General features: G+C 33.4%; 1 protein-coding gene across 1 annotated transcript in view; it reads left to right on the top strand.

Moving 5' to 3' along the window:
• Csmd3 (CUB and Sushi multiple domains 3) overlaps positions 1–17601 on the top strand; it is a 1310498-nt gene that overhangs the window by 474130 nt on the left and 818767 nt on the right. Inside the window, exon 7 of the mRNA XM_087559497.1 lies at positions 624–923. Coding sequence (XP_087415623.1) covers positions 624–923 — 300 coding nt within the window. The remainder of the gene's footprint in view (positions 1–623; positions 924–17601) is intronic.

Raw genomic sequence — 17601 nt, 5'->3', positions numbered from 1 at the left:
TTTAACTAATTTTAGAGAGCATAGAAACACATGTAAAGAAGTATCTCGTGACCTTGAATACTTTACCAGGTTGGAAACTTGCCTGTCAAATGAGATTGGGATGAATATTAATACATAACAATTTTTAGTCTCAGTTTTCCATCAGCTTTTTATTCATTCTTTGATTTCAATTTATCACTTGCTTGTTTTACAATGTAAAAGTTTTTATTTTCCCAGAAATTTGAACTGGTATGAAACCAAATTATTCAAAACATAATTTTGAGAAAAGTGTGGTTACATAATGGTTTATTCTGTCAAAACTTCATCTGCTCAAATTCCTCTGATGACCTCAAAAGAAAACAAAACATTGACTGAGGGACCCATAAGGAATATTTTCTTCTACCTTCATCTGCCTTAATGTATTCTGTTAGGATGTTTTATTTTATGTGTAATAACTTTCATAGTTTGATTAAAAAATATTCTGGGGTTCCATTGTACTTCATAGTTTAGTATTGTGCTTGTGTTTTACCTCATCGTGTTTATTATCCTTAAGGTAATAGTAGAAAATATAATTTATTAAACTTATCAAAAAACTATAAAATTTAAAAGAAAGAGTTAGCATCTAGTGCTACTGTGTCCCACAGGTTCTTCTCCATTGACCCTCACTGCCTCCATTGGTGAGTTAGAGAAGCATATCAGGACTGCCACTGTTGCTAACACACCTGCAGATGTTACTGTATCCAGTGTTACAGCTGTCACCAGCCATAGACTTTCCGAGGAACAGCGAGTGCAAGTAAGGAGTCTCAGTGATTCAGGTCTGGATCCCAACACATCCGAGGACCAGCTTTCTCCTCATCAAGCAGATACACAAAGTACAAGCAGAAGACCACGAAATGCTGAACAGATAGAAAGAACTAAAGAACTTGCAGTTGTTACTCATAGAGGTATCGATGTTATTTTACTTGCGCCCATTTAGTTACAGCCAAAGCTATATTTGGTGATGATTCTAACTAGAGAATGAGTTGTAAGAGAGCCAAGGTGTAGAAAATGAAGGAAATATTATGTCCTTCAGATGCCTTCCTCTTTATCTTATGTTTTTTTGCCAACTTAAAAATAATAATTTGAAGTAGCTGAACAATGCAGATAAAAAGAACTAAATTATAATAAATTGGAAGAAGAGAAGTTAAAAAGAAACCAAACTCCAATGCAATTGATTTACAGGGAGGGTTAACAGTATAACAGAGCATTTTTAAAAGAGTTAACTCAAGTGAGAGTTAAATACCTGCCCTTATTACTTGCCATCCCAAACAATTTTAAGAAATAAAATATAAAACAACCATTTTTATAAATAAGTGCGCATACATACATACACAGAATCTGTACAATATAGGGATTCTCAGTATTTGCATAATTTTGAAGTGTAAATTAGCAACTAAGAAAATTGAACATTTTGTAAAGCTGAAATCATATCTGGTGCTTTCTTTGTACACCTTCAGGATACAATTTTAAATGAATTATTGTCTCTCATACAATTGTACCAATATATTATTTTAATTTTGAAAACTATAATAGCTATACTTGGTGTTATGAATCCAAAAATAAAATAACAATTAACTTATATTTTACTTTAAGAGACAATATATTATAAAAATTTCAACTCAGAGCATGTAACTTTAGATAGGTTAGGAAAAACAGCAATCAGATTTTTTATCTTTCTATGTGGTAAAATACTTAAATATAGATAACAAAACTCCCTAGTGTCAAAGAAAATGAAGAGTTCAATTCTATCAAGATGAGCATAATTAGAAATATTCATCTAGTGAACACATTGAATATGTAACACGTATACTTAGCAATTTTTACTCAGACTAACATATGTTCTTTAATCTGTATATGGCTTATTAGTGTAGATGTGAATGCTTTGCATATACCATAATATACATAATTTTTAAAAATGATTTTGAGCACTCATTCAGAGAAATTAAGTTCTGGTGACATAAATTAATAGAAAAGAAAATCAAGCAAACTACATTTCAGAAAGAAGCCTATTCATACTTTAATTTATCTTGGATAAACTTGCAATAATTCTTTAAATCATATATTTTAAAGTAAAATTTTATCATCCAGTAATTTCTTTTAAAGCAGTATATTGTCATCACCTTGTTTCTCTATTGAAATCTGACTACAAATACTACTATTAATAAGAAAAGAAGAAAATCATTTAAATTTACTGAAAAAAATCCTATTAATGCAGGTACCAAACTACATTACAATGAGGATAATTTTAAAAAATCAGGAGACAAGATGACTTATGAGGTCTACCATATAAATAAAATACTATGAAAATGAAATCTTGCTTAAATTTCCCATCATCTTTTGTAAAAAACAGTGGAACTAACACCAATAGTTTGTAGACATTAGAGTAATAACTAATCAGAATTAAAATAGAAAAGATAAATTATTAGAGTAAGTAGTAGTAGTAAATTGATTTTCCATAAACAGTAAAATTATTATTATAAAATTTATCATCAAGAGAATTCCCGTGTTAGATCTGAAAACATGTCTCAGCTAATGTTAGAATCTTTCAGTTCAGTTTAAAAGACTTGTTTCCTACATCAATTTTAAAATGATTTTTAGACACTACTTATTCTGAGACACAATCTGTCTTTGGAATACTCTTCATTTTTTTTATGTTGACCCAATAGAAAAATGATTATAAGAAGGCATTCATTTGCTATATCCATAATTATTTTCAGCCAATTAAAATTTTACATTCCTACCAAATTAAATTTGATCAAATTTGATCTCACTGTAGCTCTAATATCTGATAATTCTTCCATTGATTCTATTTGTCCACTGTAGTTGATATTTTTAGGACAAAGTTACTAATATGATGAGGCGAACATTAACCATTTCTATTACTTTGGGAGTAAAGTGCTCCTATTATTCTATTTGAGTATTGATTTGAAAACCCTAAAATAATAGCACATTTTCTGACAATAAAACTCTTCAATAACTGTTTCTAACAACTCCAAATACTTAAATGGTGTTTGGTTGATATCAAATACATGTTCTTAAAAAAATAAATTAATTCAGTTCATATTATATATCTGTGTTTCCTGGGAAACAGGGTAGTTTTTACGGGGCATGAATAACATGGCTCCCACCTTCAAAAGTCTGTTTTTGACGAAATACATAGAGGAAATGAGTCTGGTTTGATGAGAATATTTTATAACATCCATGGCTATATAGAATAAGGAACATGTGGTAGTGAGCTTGAATCATTTAAAATAATTAACTCAACACAAATCACTTCTGTTTGGCAAACCTTTATTGATGGTGTGGGAGCTTATAATATGACTATTGCCTCAGTCTCTTCATTTGTCTCCTACAACTCTAATAAACAGTATAGCTTTTTCCTTCCTTTCTTCCTCCTTTCCTTCCTTCTGTTCTTCCTTTTTTCCTTCCTTCCTTCCTTTCTTAAATCTACATTTAGACTTCCAAATGTATTTTCTTTTTGTTTGTCTAACACAGCATTTTCTCTCTTTAAATATGTTCAATTATATATTTTATTTTTGAGGATTATAATATAATTACGCTATTTCCCACTTCCCTCTATCATCCTCCTGCCCCGAAAGTAATTCCCTGACCTTTTTCAAATTCATGACCTCTTTTTGGTAATTGTTATATACATAAACACATACATATTTACTGATTATTTGCATACATAGTATATATGTACATGTATATGTATGTATATAAATAATTAGTATATATACTATATATAGTATACATAGATTGGTATATGTATATATATATATTGTGTGTGTGTAAATATATATACAGTATATAGTATATATATTATCAATGTGTTAAAACTATATATGGTATATGTATGTGTATGTTATATATGCATATATACTATTTTACATGTGTATATATGTGTATATATATATATGCATACATACACATATATTCCTAAATACATAAACTCAAGTTGCGCAGTATGTATAGCATTACTTATATGCACATATTCAGGGATGAGGCTTTAATATTGAACTGTAAACTCATATGCTGTGCCCCAGGGATGACTACTTTTCCTCTCTCACTGTTCCTGACTTGCTTAGCTGTTTTGTGTGGTATTGGATCTCATGAGAATTTCTTGTCCAACATAGTCAATAGTCAATTGTTGTCCTTGTTGAGTTAATATTTAAGTGGACATGTTAGTGAGCCTTCTTAGGATTGGCTTTCGTAATCCTAGGAGACACAATCTCATAGAACACTTTTTATTCTTACTGAATTTCTGACCTGACCTTTCTTTTGTAGAACTACCATTTGGGACTGGGCTCTGCAAGGTCGCATTTTGATTAGTTGTGGTTTCCAAGCCATTCTTCGAAGCACTTTCTTCCTTTTAACCAGACAAGTGTAATTTTGATTCTTTTTTAAATTTTTAAATTGTATTTATTTTTACACTCCAGATTTTACTCCAATCCTGGTCAAACCCCTGACTGTTTCACATCCGATACCTCCTCCTCCATCCCTGTCTCCACTCGGATGTGCCCATCCAACCCCCCAACCAGACCTCTAAACTTCCTGGAGTCTCCAGTCTCTTGAGGGTTAGGGGCATCTTCTCTGACTGAACCCAAACTCAGGAGTCCTCTGCTGTATATGTAATGGAGGCCTCATGTATGCCGGTGTATGCTGCCGGCTTGGTGATGCAGTGTCTGAGAGATTTTAGGGATGCAGGCTTATTGAGATTGCCCGCCTCCTCAGCTTCTTCCAATTTTTCCCTAATTCAATCGGGGGTCAGCAGCTTCTGTTCATTGGTGGGTGCACATATCTGCATCTGACTCTTTCAGCTGCTTATTGGGTCTTTTGGTGGATAGTCATGATAGGTTCCTTTTGGTGAACGCCCGATAGCCTCAGTAATGATGTCGGAGCTTGGGGCCTCCTTTTGAGCTGGATCCTATTTCGGGCCTGTTGCTGGACCTTCTTTACCTCAGACTCTTCTCTGTTTCCATCCCTGCATTTTTATCAGACAGGAACATTTATGAGTAAGAGCTTTAACTGTAGGATAGCAACCCCATTCCTCACATGATGCCCTGTCTCTCTGCTGGAGGTGGGTTCAATAAGTTCCCTCTCCCCACTGTAGGGCATTTCATCTAGGGTCCCCCCTCTTTGAGTCATGGGACTCTCACTTCCCAGGTTTCTGGTGCATTCTAGAGCGTCCTCCAAACCTTTCTCCTGAGGTCACCTGTTTCCATTCTTTCTGCTGGCCCTCAGGGCTTCAGTCCTTTTCCCCCACCGAACACCAGATCATGTTCCCGTCTCCTCCCACATCCATCTTCTTTCCCTCCCCTTTCCCTCCTTCCCTCCCCCTTGTGTTTGCTTTCTTCTCCCCCCAAGTGGGACTTGATATCCCTAAATCATTAGTCTATATAATCAAAATCTGCTATTGAGACATGCATAGAAAAGTCTCAACTGTAATACTTATCTATGCAGTCTCAGAATCACTTAGGATAAGATATTGAAAGAAATAATGGTCCTTCTTGCTGCATCTATTTTTTCACGGTGTAATTTTGCTCCCAAAGATGTATTTTTAAAAGATCTGTTAAACAAATATTTACAATATAGCTACCAAGGATATTCATTTAAATTAGAGAAATTTTAAATGACTGTTGCTTACTATAATATTCTATTTCTGGGTTAGGTTTAAAGAAAAGCACCACTCTTTTTATTTTGTCACTATTTTAATTCTTTCATGAAAATAAATGTAATGAAATAATATTGTGGTAACACTGTGCTAATATGTTGCTAGTTATTTTGTATATAAATTCCCAGTTTATAAACATTAAATGCCATATTATAGGCTTTGTACATAATTTGAAACTCAAAAGAAACCTTTAATTAAACAAAGGTTATCAATTTCATTTGAACAAATACAAATGTGGTACAGTGCATGCTGTTTTGCTGAGGTTAACTCTCTGCTAAAGGATAAACACTGGAGAGTCCCCTGTAGTGTAGTTTATTGAATATCCGTAAATTAATATTATTTTGTACTCTGATATTTCTAATTTTTATTGTTGCTTTGTACTCATATTGCAGTTATTTTATTTTGGTCACTTATAATCACCAGAAGCTATTTTATATCATTTTAATAGTGGAAATAAATTGAGATATCTTAGTTAACATACATAGTACTTACAAATACAGCAATACTGTGCAAATTGAAATGTAGCATGGCGTTTTGTCCTTGGTCATGTAGGGCTTACCTATATGTATTTTATTTGAAAAACTTTTGGGCCTCGCTATGTCCATTTCTATATCAATTTTTAAAATAATGAATAATCTTAAAATACATATTTATCAAGGTTCTTTATACTCCCCCGAGGTATAAATTTCGAATACTTTCTTATATAATTTGTTGACCATTCCGACTATGATAAGTAACATAAAGCGCTGTATACGATGAACTTAAGGATTAGAAAACTCGGCTGAGACCTCGTTATGTTCTCCTTGCTTAGGATTTCGATCTTGAATAATCACTTTGCTTCCTTTACCACAATAAATGATGAGACATGCAGGTTCAGAGGACTGTATAAGACACAGAAAAGAAAGAGAGTAAAATGATTGCATGCTAAAGTATTTAATTCATAATAGTTGTTTTATCAACATGTACTAAATTCATCTTAACTAATTTTTTACTCTCATTGGTTTCTTTTGTTTATTGGATATTTTTATTTACATTTCAAATGTTATCACCTTTCCTGGTGGTTTCCTGTCCATAATCCTCTTATTCCCTCCCCCTCCCCTTCTTCTATAAGGGTGTTCCCCCACTCATCCACCCACCTCTTTTCCTGCCTCTCCGCCCTGACATTCTCCTACACTGGAACACTGAGCCTTGGCAGGACCAAGGACTTCTCCTCCCATTGGTGCCCAACAAGGCCATCCTCTGCTACACATAGAGCTGGAGCCATGGGTCTGTCCATGTGTACTCTTTGGATGGTGATTTAGTACCTAGGAGCTCTGGTTGGTTGTTATTGTTATTCTTACGGGTGGCAAACCCCTTCAGTTCCTTCAATCCTTTCTCTAATTCCTCCAATGCGTACCCTTTCTCAGTTCAATGGTTGGCTGTGAGCATTCACCCTGTATTTGTCAGGCTCTGGCAGAGCCTCAGGAGACAGCTACATCAGGCTCCTGTCAATATGCAGTTCTTGGCGTCTGCAATATTGTCTGTGTTTGGTGTCTGTATGTATGTGGGCTGGATCCCATCTTGTTCATATATGGAATTGTACAGGAAAGTACTGATACGTGTGACCAGTAGCGTTTGCCACTGCATGGTTCTTTTTTTTTTTTTTTTTTTTTTCAGAACTGGGGACCGAACCCAGGGCCTTGCGCTTGCTAGGCAAGCGCTCTACCACTGAGCTAAATCCCCAACCCCTTATGGTCTATTTCTTAAGTATTTACTTCCCTTGCCCATCTGAAGAGTCTCCCATTTTCTCATTTCCCCAGTCAATCACTGATATCTGAGTAGTCTATACATCTGTAAAAGGAGCTGAAATTTATTTTAAAAATCATTTTAAATATTCTATTTTCTATAATATACATTAATAGGTAGAAGGAAACAATGTGTTTGGAAATAAAGTCAGAGAATATTCTATGGATTGTGTTTCAACTAATTAAAGAAGACTGAATAAAACTTGAAAGAAAAGGACTTAAAGAGATGAAGTGACTTGAGACCCCATATGAACAACAATGCCAACCAACCAGAGCTTCCAGGGACTAAGCCACTACACAAAGACTATACATGGACTGACCCTCGGCTCCAACCTCATAGGTAGCAATGTATAGCCTAGTAAGAGCACCAGTGGAAGGGGAAGCCCTTGGCCCTGCTAAGACTGAACCCCCAGTGAACAGGATTGTTGAGGGGAGGGCAGTAATGGGGGAGGATGGGGAGGGGAACACCCACAAAGAAGGGGAGTTGGAGGGGAGGGGTTAGGGGGATGTTGGCCTGGAAACTGGGAAAGGGAATAACATTTGAAATGTAAATAAGAAATGCCCAATTTAATAAAGACAGAGAAAAAAATAAAAAAACATTGTATAAAAAATCATTTTTTTAATCTTTCAGGTTTTTTTCTTTATTAACTTGAGTGCTTCTTATTTACATTTTGATTGTTATTCCCCTCCCCCTCCCTATATTAAAAAATCTTAAATAAAAAACACATTAAGGCACATCTCAAAAATTGGTTTAATTACTAATACACATAGAAATTATTTTGAATGGATAACTTGTTTGAATAAAAATATAAATCAATAACCAAAATAAATAAAATTGATGAGCTATTTTAAAGGTAAAATCACGTTAACATAAATAAATTTAAATATAAGGGATAATTTTAATATTTAAATTCCATATATTGGTAGTTAAAATTACATTCATGTAGTCATATCTAAAAATGGTTTAGAATTGAGTTAACTAAAAGATATACTTTAAAATTATTTCAAATTTTATTTATTCATAATACTTCCTAGCACTACTTCTAATGGTGCTACAGTAACACTATATTATACACCTACACAAGGACAACTAAAAATTGACAAAATGAGAACATAAGTATGTAACAATATAATAGAACTTACTGTGTTTGCTCGTTTCTTCATTTTTTATCTCAGGTAACTTATTACTACACCATAATATTTATAAAATACATAGCCTGTTTGACAGGCTATAGGAGGACCTGCAATGAATATTACACATTCTCATTAATTCATTAATTTTCATTTTAGAAAACATTCTATAAAAATAAAAAAGATTATAGCAACTCTTATGGAAATAATTGGGTATTCTTTCTCAAGAAATGATCCATCATTCTGTAGTAATAGTAAGTTAGACATGATATATTGCTTATTCATTTATTTTAATATTATTTTCTTAGAGATCATAGCATAATGATATATAGTTTCCATGAAATGGTAATTACCATCATCTATTAATTCACAATGCTGGTGCTTGTCCAGACCCTCAATAATTAAAAAAATTTGAATCTATTGATCAGAGACGTTCATTGTATAATATATATATTATACAATATATATGAATAGTGATCATTAAACAGTTTTTTGTACTTCCCAGTGTAAATTTAAAAGATAACTTAAACAATGTGTGCAGAGAAGCGTGTGATATGAGGTTTTCCAGTCATCACTTGGGTTGATTTTGCAGAACACAGCAATTCTTTAATAGTACTTTTAATGAGTGTTCATACCAAAAGGTGTTATATTCTTATTAAAATGACAATCAGTTGTGTAGCACAGAGGAAGCTGAATTTCTTATTTAAAACTAAAGCTTAAAAGAAAATATGGTTAAAAATCACCCTGTATATAATAAATAGTACTTGTTCACTTTAGATTTGAGAGAAGACTGCCTATCTCTGTATCACAGTTCATTCAGATCAACCATTTTATTAAAAACAAAAGCAAGAATTTTAACTTTTAACATTCTTTACAAGTAAACTCATCAAACAAACAAAAGAATATTCAAGTAAAATGATAAAGCACCAGGTTGTTGATTTAAAAAAAATACTCTTTTCTCAAACAGGAAGTCTTAATTATCATGTCTTGTTTCTTCCTTTGGACCCTCTCACCTCCCCTCTTCTCCAGATTTACTCACCCTCCATTTCCTCTTCAGAAAAGATCAGGGTTCCAAGAGTGGACAAAGGGAGATACAGTAGAAGCAAAAGCTCTCATATTGAGAATGGCCAAGGCAATCCAATAGAAAGAAAAGAATCTCAATAGCATACAAAAGCATCAGAGACAGACCCACTCTCACTGTTAGGACTCTCACAAGATCACTAATCTCACAGCCCTAACATATGTGCACAAGACCAGGTGCAGAATCACGCAGGCCCCGTGCCTGCCATTTCAGTCTCTGTGAGCCCAGGGCATTAAACACGGTTACTTTATATAAACAACCTTATATAGAAAAAGGGCTCTCACTTATACAAAAACTTTATTCAAATACTAATTAGGCATCATTAGTATAACAGAATATCTACTGTGTCAAATAACTCTTTGGGACTGAATATGTGCATGTCATTAAATTATATGGTGTCCTGTAAATGTATTTTAATATTGTCAGGTAACAAAGAGCGTTTTTATATATTGTTTTGTCTTTGAAGAGTATACAGGTATTGTTCCAGTTTCCTCTGGTTTAAACTTCATTGGCATCATCACATAGAAAAATGAACTTTATAGATTCCTTAACTGTGTTTTGATGGATGCCAAATAACCTCCCTCCAGAAATCAGTTGTAGATTTTATTGCAAATTTTACCTCTTGATAATCATGTGATGATGTCATATATGAATATTAGATATCATCTGTATCTTTGAGGAAAAGATATGATGATAAAATGGAACTGAAAGAGTATTTGTCTATTATAAAAGAAGAAAGAACTACAAATTGACTAAGGCGTACAGATGATGATGATAAAGTGTGAATGGTCTGTTTCGTGTGATGTGTCCTGTGTGATGTGTCTTAGCGTCTGTCATAAGAAGTTAAGGGAAAATTTTATGAGAAAGTCTAGTACAACATTTTTAGGTAATAGATCAGGTGCTTGTGAATATTTGTAATTTTTAAAATGACAAAATATTTAAGCAGAGTGTGGCAAGATAGCTGAGAATGAGAAGCTTTCAGTCCCTAGAAAACTTGCTAAAAACTTCTGATATAAAATATTTTCTTTTTTTCTTTTTTTTTTATTAACTTGAGTATTTCTTATATACATTTCGAATGTTATTCCCTTTCCCGGTTTCCGGGCAAACATAAAATATTTTCTAAGAGACACTCATTAGGGTGTGCGTGCACACACACACACACACACACACACACACACACACACACATGCACACACACACACACATGCCTGTGCACGCACACACACACAAATGATCAGTCAATTGGACCTGACAAGTGTAAAATAACACATATTCAAAATTAGGCTAAGGAAGAGACAATTTGTATGTAAAATTTTCCTTCAGTATGCATGATATCATCATTTTTATTCTAAAATTTTTCACTCCATCCGATAGTATATATTGATTTAAAACCTATTCATCATCTTGTCTTTGCCTTTGTGATGAGATCATAAAAAACAAGAATAGGGTGATTATTGCTCTCAGAAAAACATGTTAAGAATTTTCTCTCTGCTTATCTTGTGCATAAGAAATCAGCCTTGTGTCCACTTTCCTAGGGCCCAATGCTAACATCTGTGCCTTAAGTTCCGTAAGATGTCTAATTAGAATTCAAGTGTATCTTTTCTCTTCTCATAGGAGAGATTACACTTGAGGGTAGACAAGAACAATTTTATTTTTTCTACTTACTTCACTACTATATTCTAGTTTATTGAATTAGTTATTAATTTGCTTAACCTTTATTTTCTGGAAATCTTTCTTTGAGTTTTCATCTTTCTCTTTTCTCTTTTTCTTTCCCTTGACATGCTTAATCCCCTGCATAATCTCTCCCTTTTTTTCCTCCTTTCCATTATATTTTTCCTCTGTTCTCTTGACTTTGGAATATTTAATTTTGAAGAAAAATTAGGAGGACCTTCATGATTAAATTCATAATGAAACATGAAAAGGAAGTGACTAATGACCTAATATGTATATGCACTGTATCAAAATCATATATGAACTGCGTGATATAGGCTGGTTTTTCTGATTTGGGAAATCAACAAAGGATTTTTGGTGATAAAAAAACTGAGAGTGAATATTTTTTGCCATTTGCTAAAAACCAAATGAAAATTAAGGCATGCTCTGAGCTCATACATTACTTAGAGTTTGAGCTTCTTGAGGGAAAGAATGTAAGGCTTAGCACACCTGAAGTTCAACCCATAGGCAGAGAAGGGTGTAAATGTATGAAGAAACAGAATATTTGTCCTGAGACAGTCAAAAACTATTTAATTAATTGACTGCTTAAGACTAGGAGGAAATACTATCTAATTAAAAATAACATAAGGATGAATTTGAATGAGATTAAATAAACAGAGAACAGGCATTTTATTAATACATACATGAATCCAAATAACAGTTAATAGTGGGAAGTATTCTATATATTAGATTATGGTTCTACAAATTCAGTGTGAATCAACCAACTGATGTGCTCCAAGAGAGAGGACATCTTGATAGTATCACAGTAGAATCCATTATTCTAAGTTTCAACTCCTTAAGGTAATGAGAGTGGGGCTACTTAGTAACGATATGACTATCATGTAGAGAAAGCAACGTACACTGGCAGGACTATTGTATGAACTCATTCAGAGATCTTGTCTTCAACTAAAACATAATAGCACTAATAAAGTAAGAGCATAATGCAGTACTAGTGGTAATCCATTGGTCTTTGGAATAAGTTCTGACATCCACTATAATTTTACGGGTAAAACCAGTTTGTAAATTGATGAACAACAACAATGCAAAATCATATTTTGGTGCATAACTTGGAGTTCTACTCTAAATTATAAACATAGAAATTATTGTCTTTCAATATGTTGTTACATAAAATAACAAAAGAAAAAGTACAATTCTGTTTCTTATGTTTCAAAGCACTGGAAGTCTAACTTATAAATCATAATAAAACAGTAAAATACATAAAATATTAATTATCAAATTAATATTTTCAATAGACACCTAAATCTTTTAACAGTCAAATTATTTTTTCCTTCATGACTTCCGTCATAATAACGTGTGAAACTAAAGAACACGTTGAATTTAAAACAATATTAAAGCATAAATAGGGCAGATATGAAAATATATAACAAAAGGTCTGGTTATATAAGACTTTTGTAATATATTCTACTTGTTAATTTTTCTCTTATACATTCTTATATACATTATTACATGAAAAAATTATGTTTATTTTGTTTTATAGTAGTCAAAAATGCAAAGCAGCATGATTTCTTATTTAAATACATAGTTATAGATTGTGTAAGCATCCACTCTTCTGTTTCATTATGCTTTATCACATTTATTACAGTATCAAACAACATCATTCATAATACTAAGTATATTCTTAGGTTGTGAAAATTTTTGATGTTTTGCTGAATAAATTACTCTTTGAGTGAAATAAGGAAAAATGTTAGAATTTACTCGGTAACAAGCTTATCTACATTTTAAAGATGTATAAATATTCTGATTGTCAAAGGACCTTATGGCAATATTAGATAGTGAAAGTTATTTCATCTGCAAATAAACAATCTGGGAGTATTCATTTGTATTTTAATAGAATGTCACCTCTCAAGCATGCTGTACAGTTGGACCCATGCAGAGTTTATAGTTTCTGATGACCCAGACTTCTTGTATTTATTGCTGGAGGTCTTTAAGGCACCCAACATTTTTGAAATAACTCCATTGTCTCATAAATGCTTGTTTCATACATGTTCATTTTTTCAGATTTTAAACACACCACTATAGCTAACAATATGATTTCATTTGGTTATTTTTTTTGCTTAATTTTAAATATTCACTTATCATTTATTATTTTGTAAAAATTAGATAAAGTATAATAAAATAATATTTACTGAATTGAACATTAGAAAGGGATTCTAGGGACTGTTGTGTATAAGTCTAGTTCCAGCAGTGAAGAGGCTGAATCATGAAGATTTATTGAGCTTGAGCCCCGTTTTATGTAGTGACTTTCTAGCAAACAGGGAGACCTAAGTATTCTTCATCTCAGAAGGCAGAGGAAATAATTAAACCTCAAATAAAACAAAATGATGAAGTTAACTGTAAAATAAGAATTTAAAATATTTTATGTGTAAAGCATTCGGTCAAAGATTTACCATCGCTTAGTCTACCTGTGAAAGAAAAGGCCACCGAGAAAATGTAATTTTGGTTTTTATTTTTTCCTTCATTTTCTTGCTAAATATACAAAATGACTAGAACTTCCACTAGTGTTTGAAATTTATGCCAAAGAAAGTCCTCTGCCTTTTAAAGTGCAGGAAAAGAACACCATGTTCAAGACGTTTTTATCTTCTTCAGAGTTATTTCAAGGCACTTGCACCCATCTTTGCAGCAAGCTGCCATTCTTCCATGGACTTCTTTGAGCATATGGCAGTCCTGCTGTGAGCAGAATGAAGTCCCACAGTTACTCTACACTCTTCAGGAGAGCAGGGAAGTGGAGTGCTGAGTGAGGGGCATGTTGCCTACAGTGTCTCTCCTTTCACCACTCTATCATTCATACCGTGAATCATGAGCATTTGCTTCTTGATGCAGATGCTTAGGTTTCCATTCTCTTTAACTGGCATTTCTTCATAATATCAATAGAGCTTTTGAGTAACAGAAGTTTTTAGAATCATTTCACCCTATTTCTTAGTGAAGTTTATAGATGTTCTTGATGAATAAACTTACAATAATACAAGCAAATGTGTTAGCAGTTTTCCTGAACTTTACCATTAGGAAGAAATTGAAGTTCAGGGATTTTTTTTTCCAAAAAGAATAGCTAACAGTCACAATCCCATCTATTAGTTGACCTTTTCATTCTTAGTCTCTCTTTAAAACAAATTTCCATACAATTGAGCAACAAGCATGGGATTTTGGTTTGTATTATAAGAAAAGGGCTGATAGCTTTGTTAGGTGGGACTTATATTATTTGAAGATGCTAAGATATATTATTATATCATGGACTTAAAAAGCTAGCATTTCTGATTATTTAAATAAGGACAGGATGATGGTACACCTTAATATTATCATAATCCAAAGTGTTATTGGACTAAATAGAATGTTGTTGTCCTGTATTTAGATAGTGGTTTGATTGGTAGCATTGAGGTTTTAAACTCAGTGATTGCTTTCAAAAATCTACTAAGCATCCTTTGTTGTCACATCTATACAAAGGGAGGAGTTACTTTTACATAATTTTTGTATCTTTGATTATAATAAGACAAAAGCACCTTCTATAACCTTTATATAAAGAAAATGTACTCTAGTGGTATAAGTCTTTTTTAAGTAAAGATACAAGTGAGCACATTAAGAAAAAAAGATCAACACAGATACTTTAAGATGAAACATAAGTAAACTGAGTGTTGCTAAAAAGTATTATAAGCAAGAATACTTAGCCGAACATTATTCATATTGCTATCATGTACAAGTTACATCAAAATAGTTTGTAATATTGCTTCATTGCCAACATCTGCTAGATTATTTTTGTAAGTTTTAACCTGTTTCAATTTCTCTCACTTCAACATTACAAAATCATTTATTTTCTTTTTATTTGCTCTATCCTTGTGAATTCTCTCTGCTCTTTGAAAATGAGATTGATTAAAAGAGGCTGTTGTGTAGTTCGTATCTCCAAAACATTTCCTAAGAAACTATAGTTATCCACTGTCTTAGTTAGAGTTTCTATTACTGTGAAAAGACACCATGACCACAGCAAGTCTTTGGGTAAAACATTCAGTTGGGTCTGGTGTACAGTTTAAGAAGTTTAGATCATTATCGCCATGGCAAGAAAGCATGGCTTCCCCAGCTTTCTGTTCTCAATAATTTCTCTCACTGTCTAAGCTTGACTGACCAGAAACATGATCTGTAGAGTAGATGGGCCTCAAACGCAAAGGCCTGTTGCCTTTTAAGCCCTGGGAATAAAGGCTGTCATCACCACACATGATCCTGAGCTTTTCTTGCATTTAAGTTAGAACCTTAGTTGAGTGGGATCTTGCTCTGAGGTAACCACTCCCTCTATTCCATTCAGCATAAGGATTTCCTGTATTCTGTTTAGTTCTTTGAGTACTAGATTTATTCCCATTCCACATTCTGGTGCCTCAATTCTGCTCAAATTCTACATTTTATAACTTTTTTTGACCCTCTTGTTCCCTTTCATATACATCTGCATAAACATGGCTACTAATATCCATAAGACACAATATACACTAGGCTATTTTGAAACCTCATCTGTAAACTCAATGAATCCAAAATCAATTTTGCCTCAGTCAAATATTTTGGAAAAGGGCAGAAAGGGGCATATTATTCAAGAAAATGTCACAAGAAGTGTCTCTAGACCACATGGTAACACCTTCTCTGAAAACTTTTGTGCCATCCAGGCCCACACAGTCTAAATCATGCCAAACACCACTACTTTCCATGATCCTACTGGTGTGGCTTCTTAAGCTAAACGTGAAATATTCACTATTTTCCTAACCCAAAGTCCAAAAGTACACATCCCTTCAACAACAACAACAAAAATGGTCTAGCCTATCATAAAAGTATCACAATCCCTGATAACAACTTATTTCATAGTTAAGATTTCCATTTCTGTGAAGAGACAGCATAACCAAGGCAACTCTTATAAAGGAAAAGGTTTAATTGGGTTGGCTTACAATTTCAGAAGTTTAGATCATTATCATCATAGCAGGAAGCATGGAGGTTTGGAGACTGACTTGGTGCTGGAAAAGGAACTGAGTCTATATCTGAATCTGCAAGAGCAGGAAGAGATTGTGAATTAGTAAGTCTTGCTTAAGCTTCTGAGAGCTCAAAGCCCTATTGACTCACTTTTTCCAAAAAGCCACGTCTACACCAACAAGACCACACGCCCTAACACTGCTGTTCCCTATGACCCTATGGGGATCACTATTATTCAAACCGCCATATTTACCAACAATAGGATAATGAGAAATAGTCATAAATTCCATCTAGTGTCTTTCCTTTGAAATATACCAGTCATCATGTATGAATTTACTTATGTTGGGTAGAATGGTCCTATACTATATATGGGATGGTTCTTATTGACCATGGTGTGCTCATCCAGGTTTATTCAAAGCAAAAGAGCATTATAGTAACCTTAAGAGAAAGATATGTAAATTGAAGAAATAGAAAGTGAATATTTCTGAATATGTTAAGATAAAGCTTTCTCAGTTGTTTATAAGTGTTGTCACCTAGAATAGATAAACAAAAACCAAGCAGTGATGATTCTCACTCAATGGAAGAAGGGCATGTACCTTGGACAGAGTGCTATATCATGGGCTGACTTCAAGATCAAGGACCTTCCATTAACCAGCCTTGCCAATTTGAACTAATGGCATGCTATTTAATCCAAATAAATTTAAATCATGACGTTGCTATTCTCCCTTCCCCCATCATCCTCCTGTATTTTTGAGGTGTTAAGGGAATCTGTTGGTAGAGTTCAAAATTTTTAACACAGTAAATATTCCTAAGAATCTCCTGGGGATATTGTTAAGCTATGTCTTTCATTTTCACAGATATGTAGGATAACTTGAGGGTCTGCTTTCTGTTTTAGGCAGTGACACAACTAGTTGAGCAAGGTTATAGCCATTTCAGACTTATTTTGGCCGAGATCAAGGACAAACACTACAAAGAACCAGTAAGGACAGGAGAGCAAATGGAACACTGATGTGACTTAAGTGGTGCTTTGATCCTTGAGTAGACATGCAAAGAGCTGAGTAACTTTGTGTTAACGGAAACTATCAAAGCACATCTATATTTACCTTGCTCTAAAGAGAATTCAGCTTTTTGTTACAAAATGTTCACGTGGAGAACGTGTAGACAACACAAGAAGCAAGATCTCAGGGATTAAGCAATGGTTCTGCTAATTATCTTAATTTTTTTTTTTGTTCTTCACTACACTGCTG

Source organism: Rattus norvegicus, chromosome 7, assembly GCF_021556685.1.
Source record: "Rattus norvegicus strain SHRSP/BbbUtx chromosome 7, alternate assembly SHRSP_T2T, whole genome shotgun sequence".
In the NCBI taxonomy this organism is placed as follows: Eukaryota; Metazoa; Chordata; class Mammalia; order Rodentia; family Muridae; genus Rattus; species Rattus norvegicus.
The sequence above is the reverse complement of the archived record's forward strand: the minus strand, read 5'-3'. Positions and strand labels throughout refer to the sequence as shown.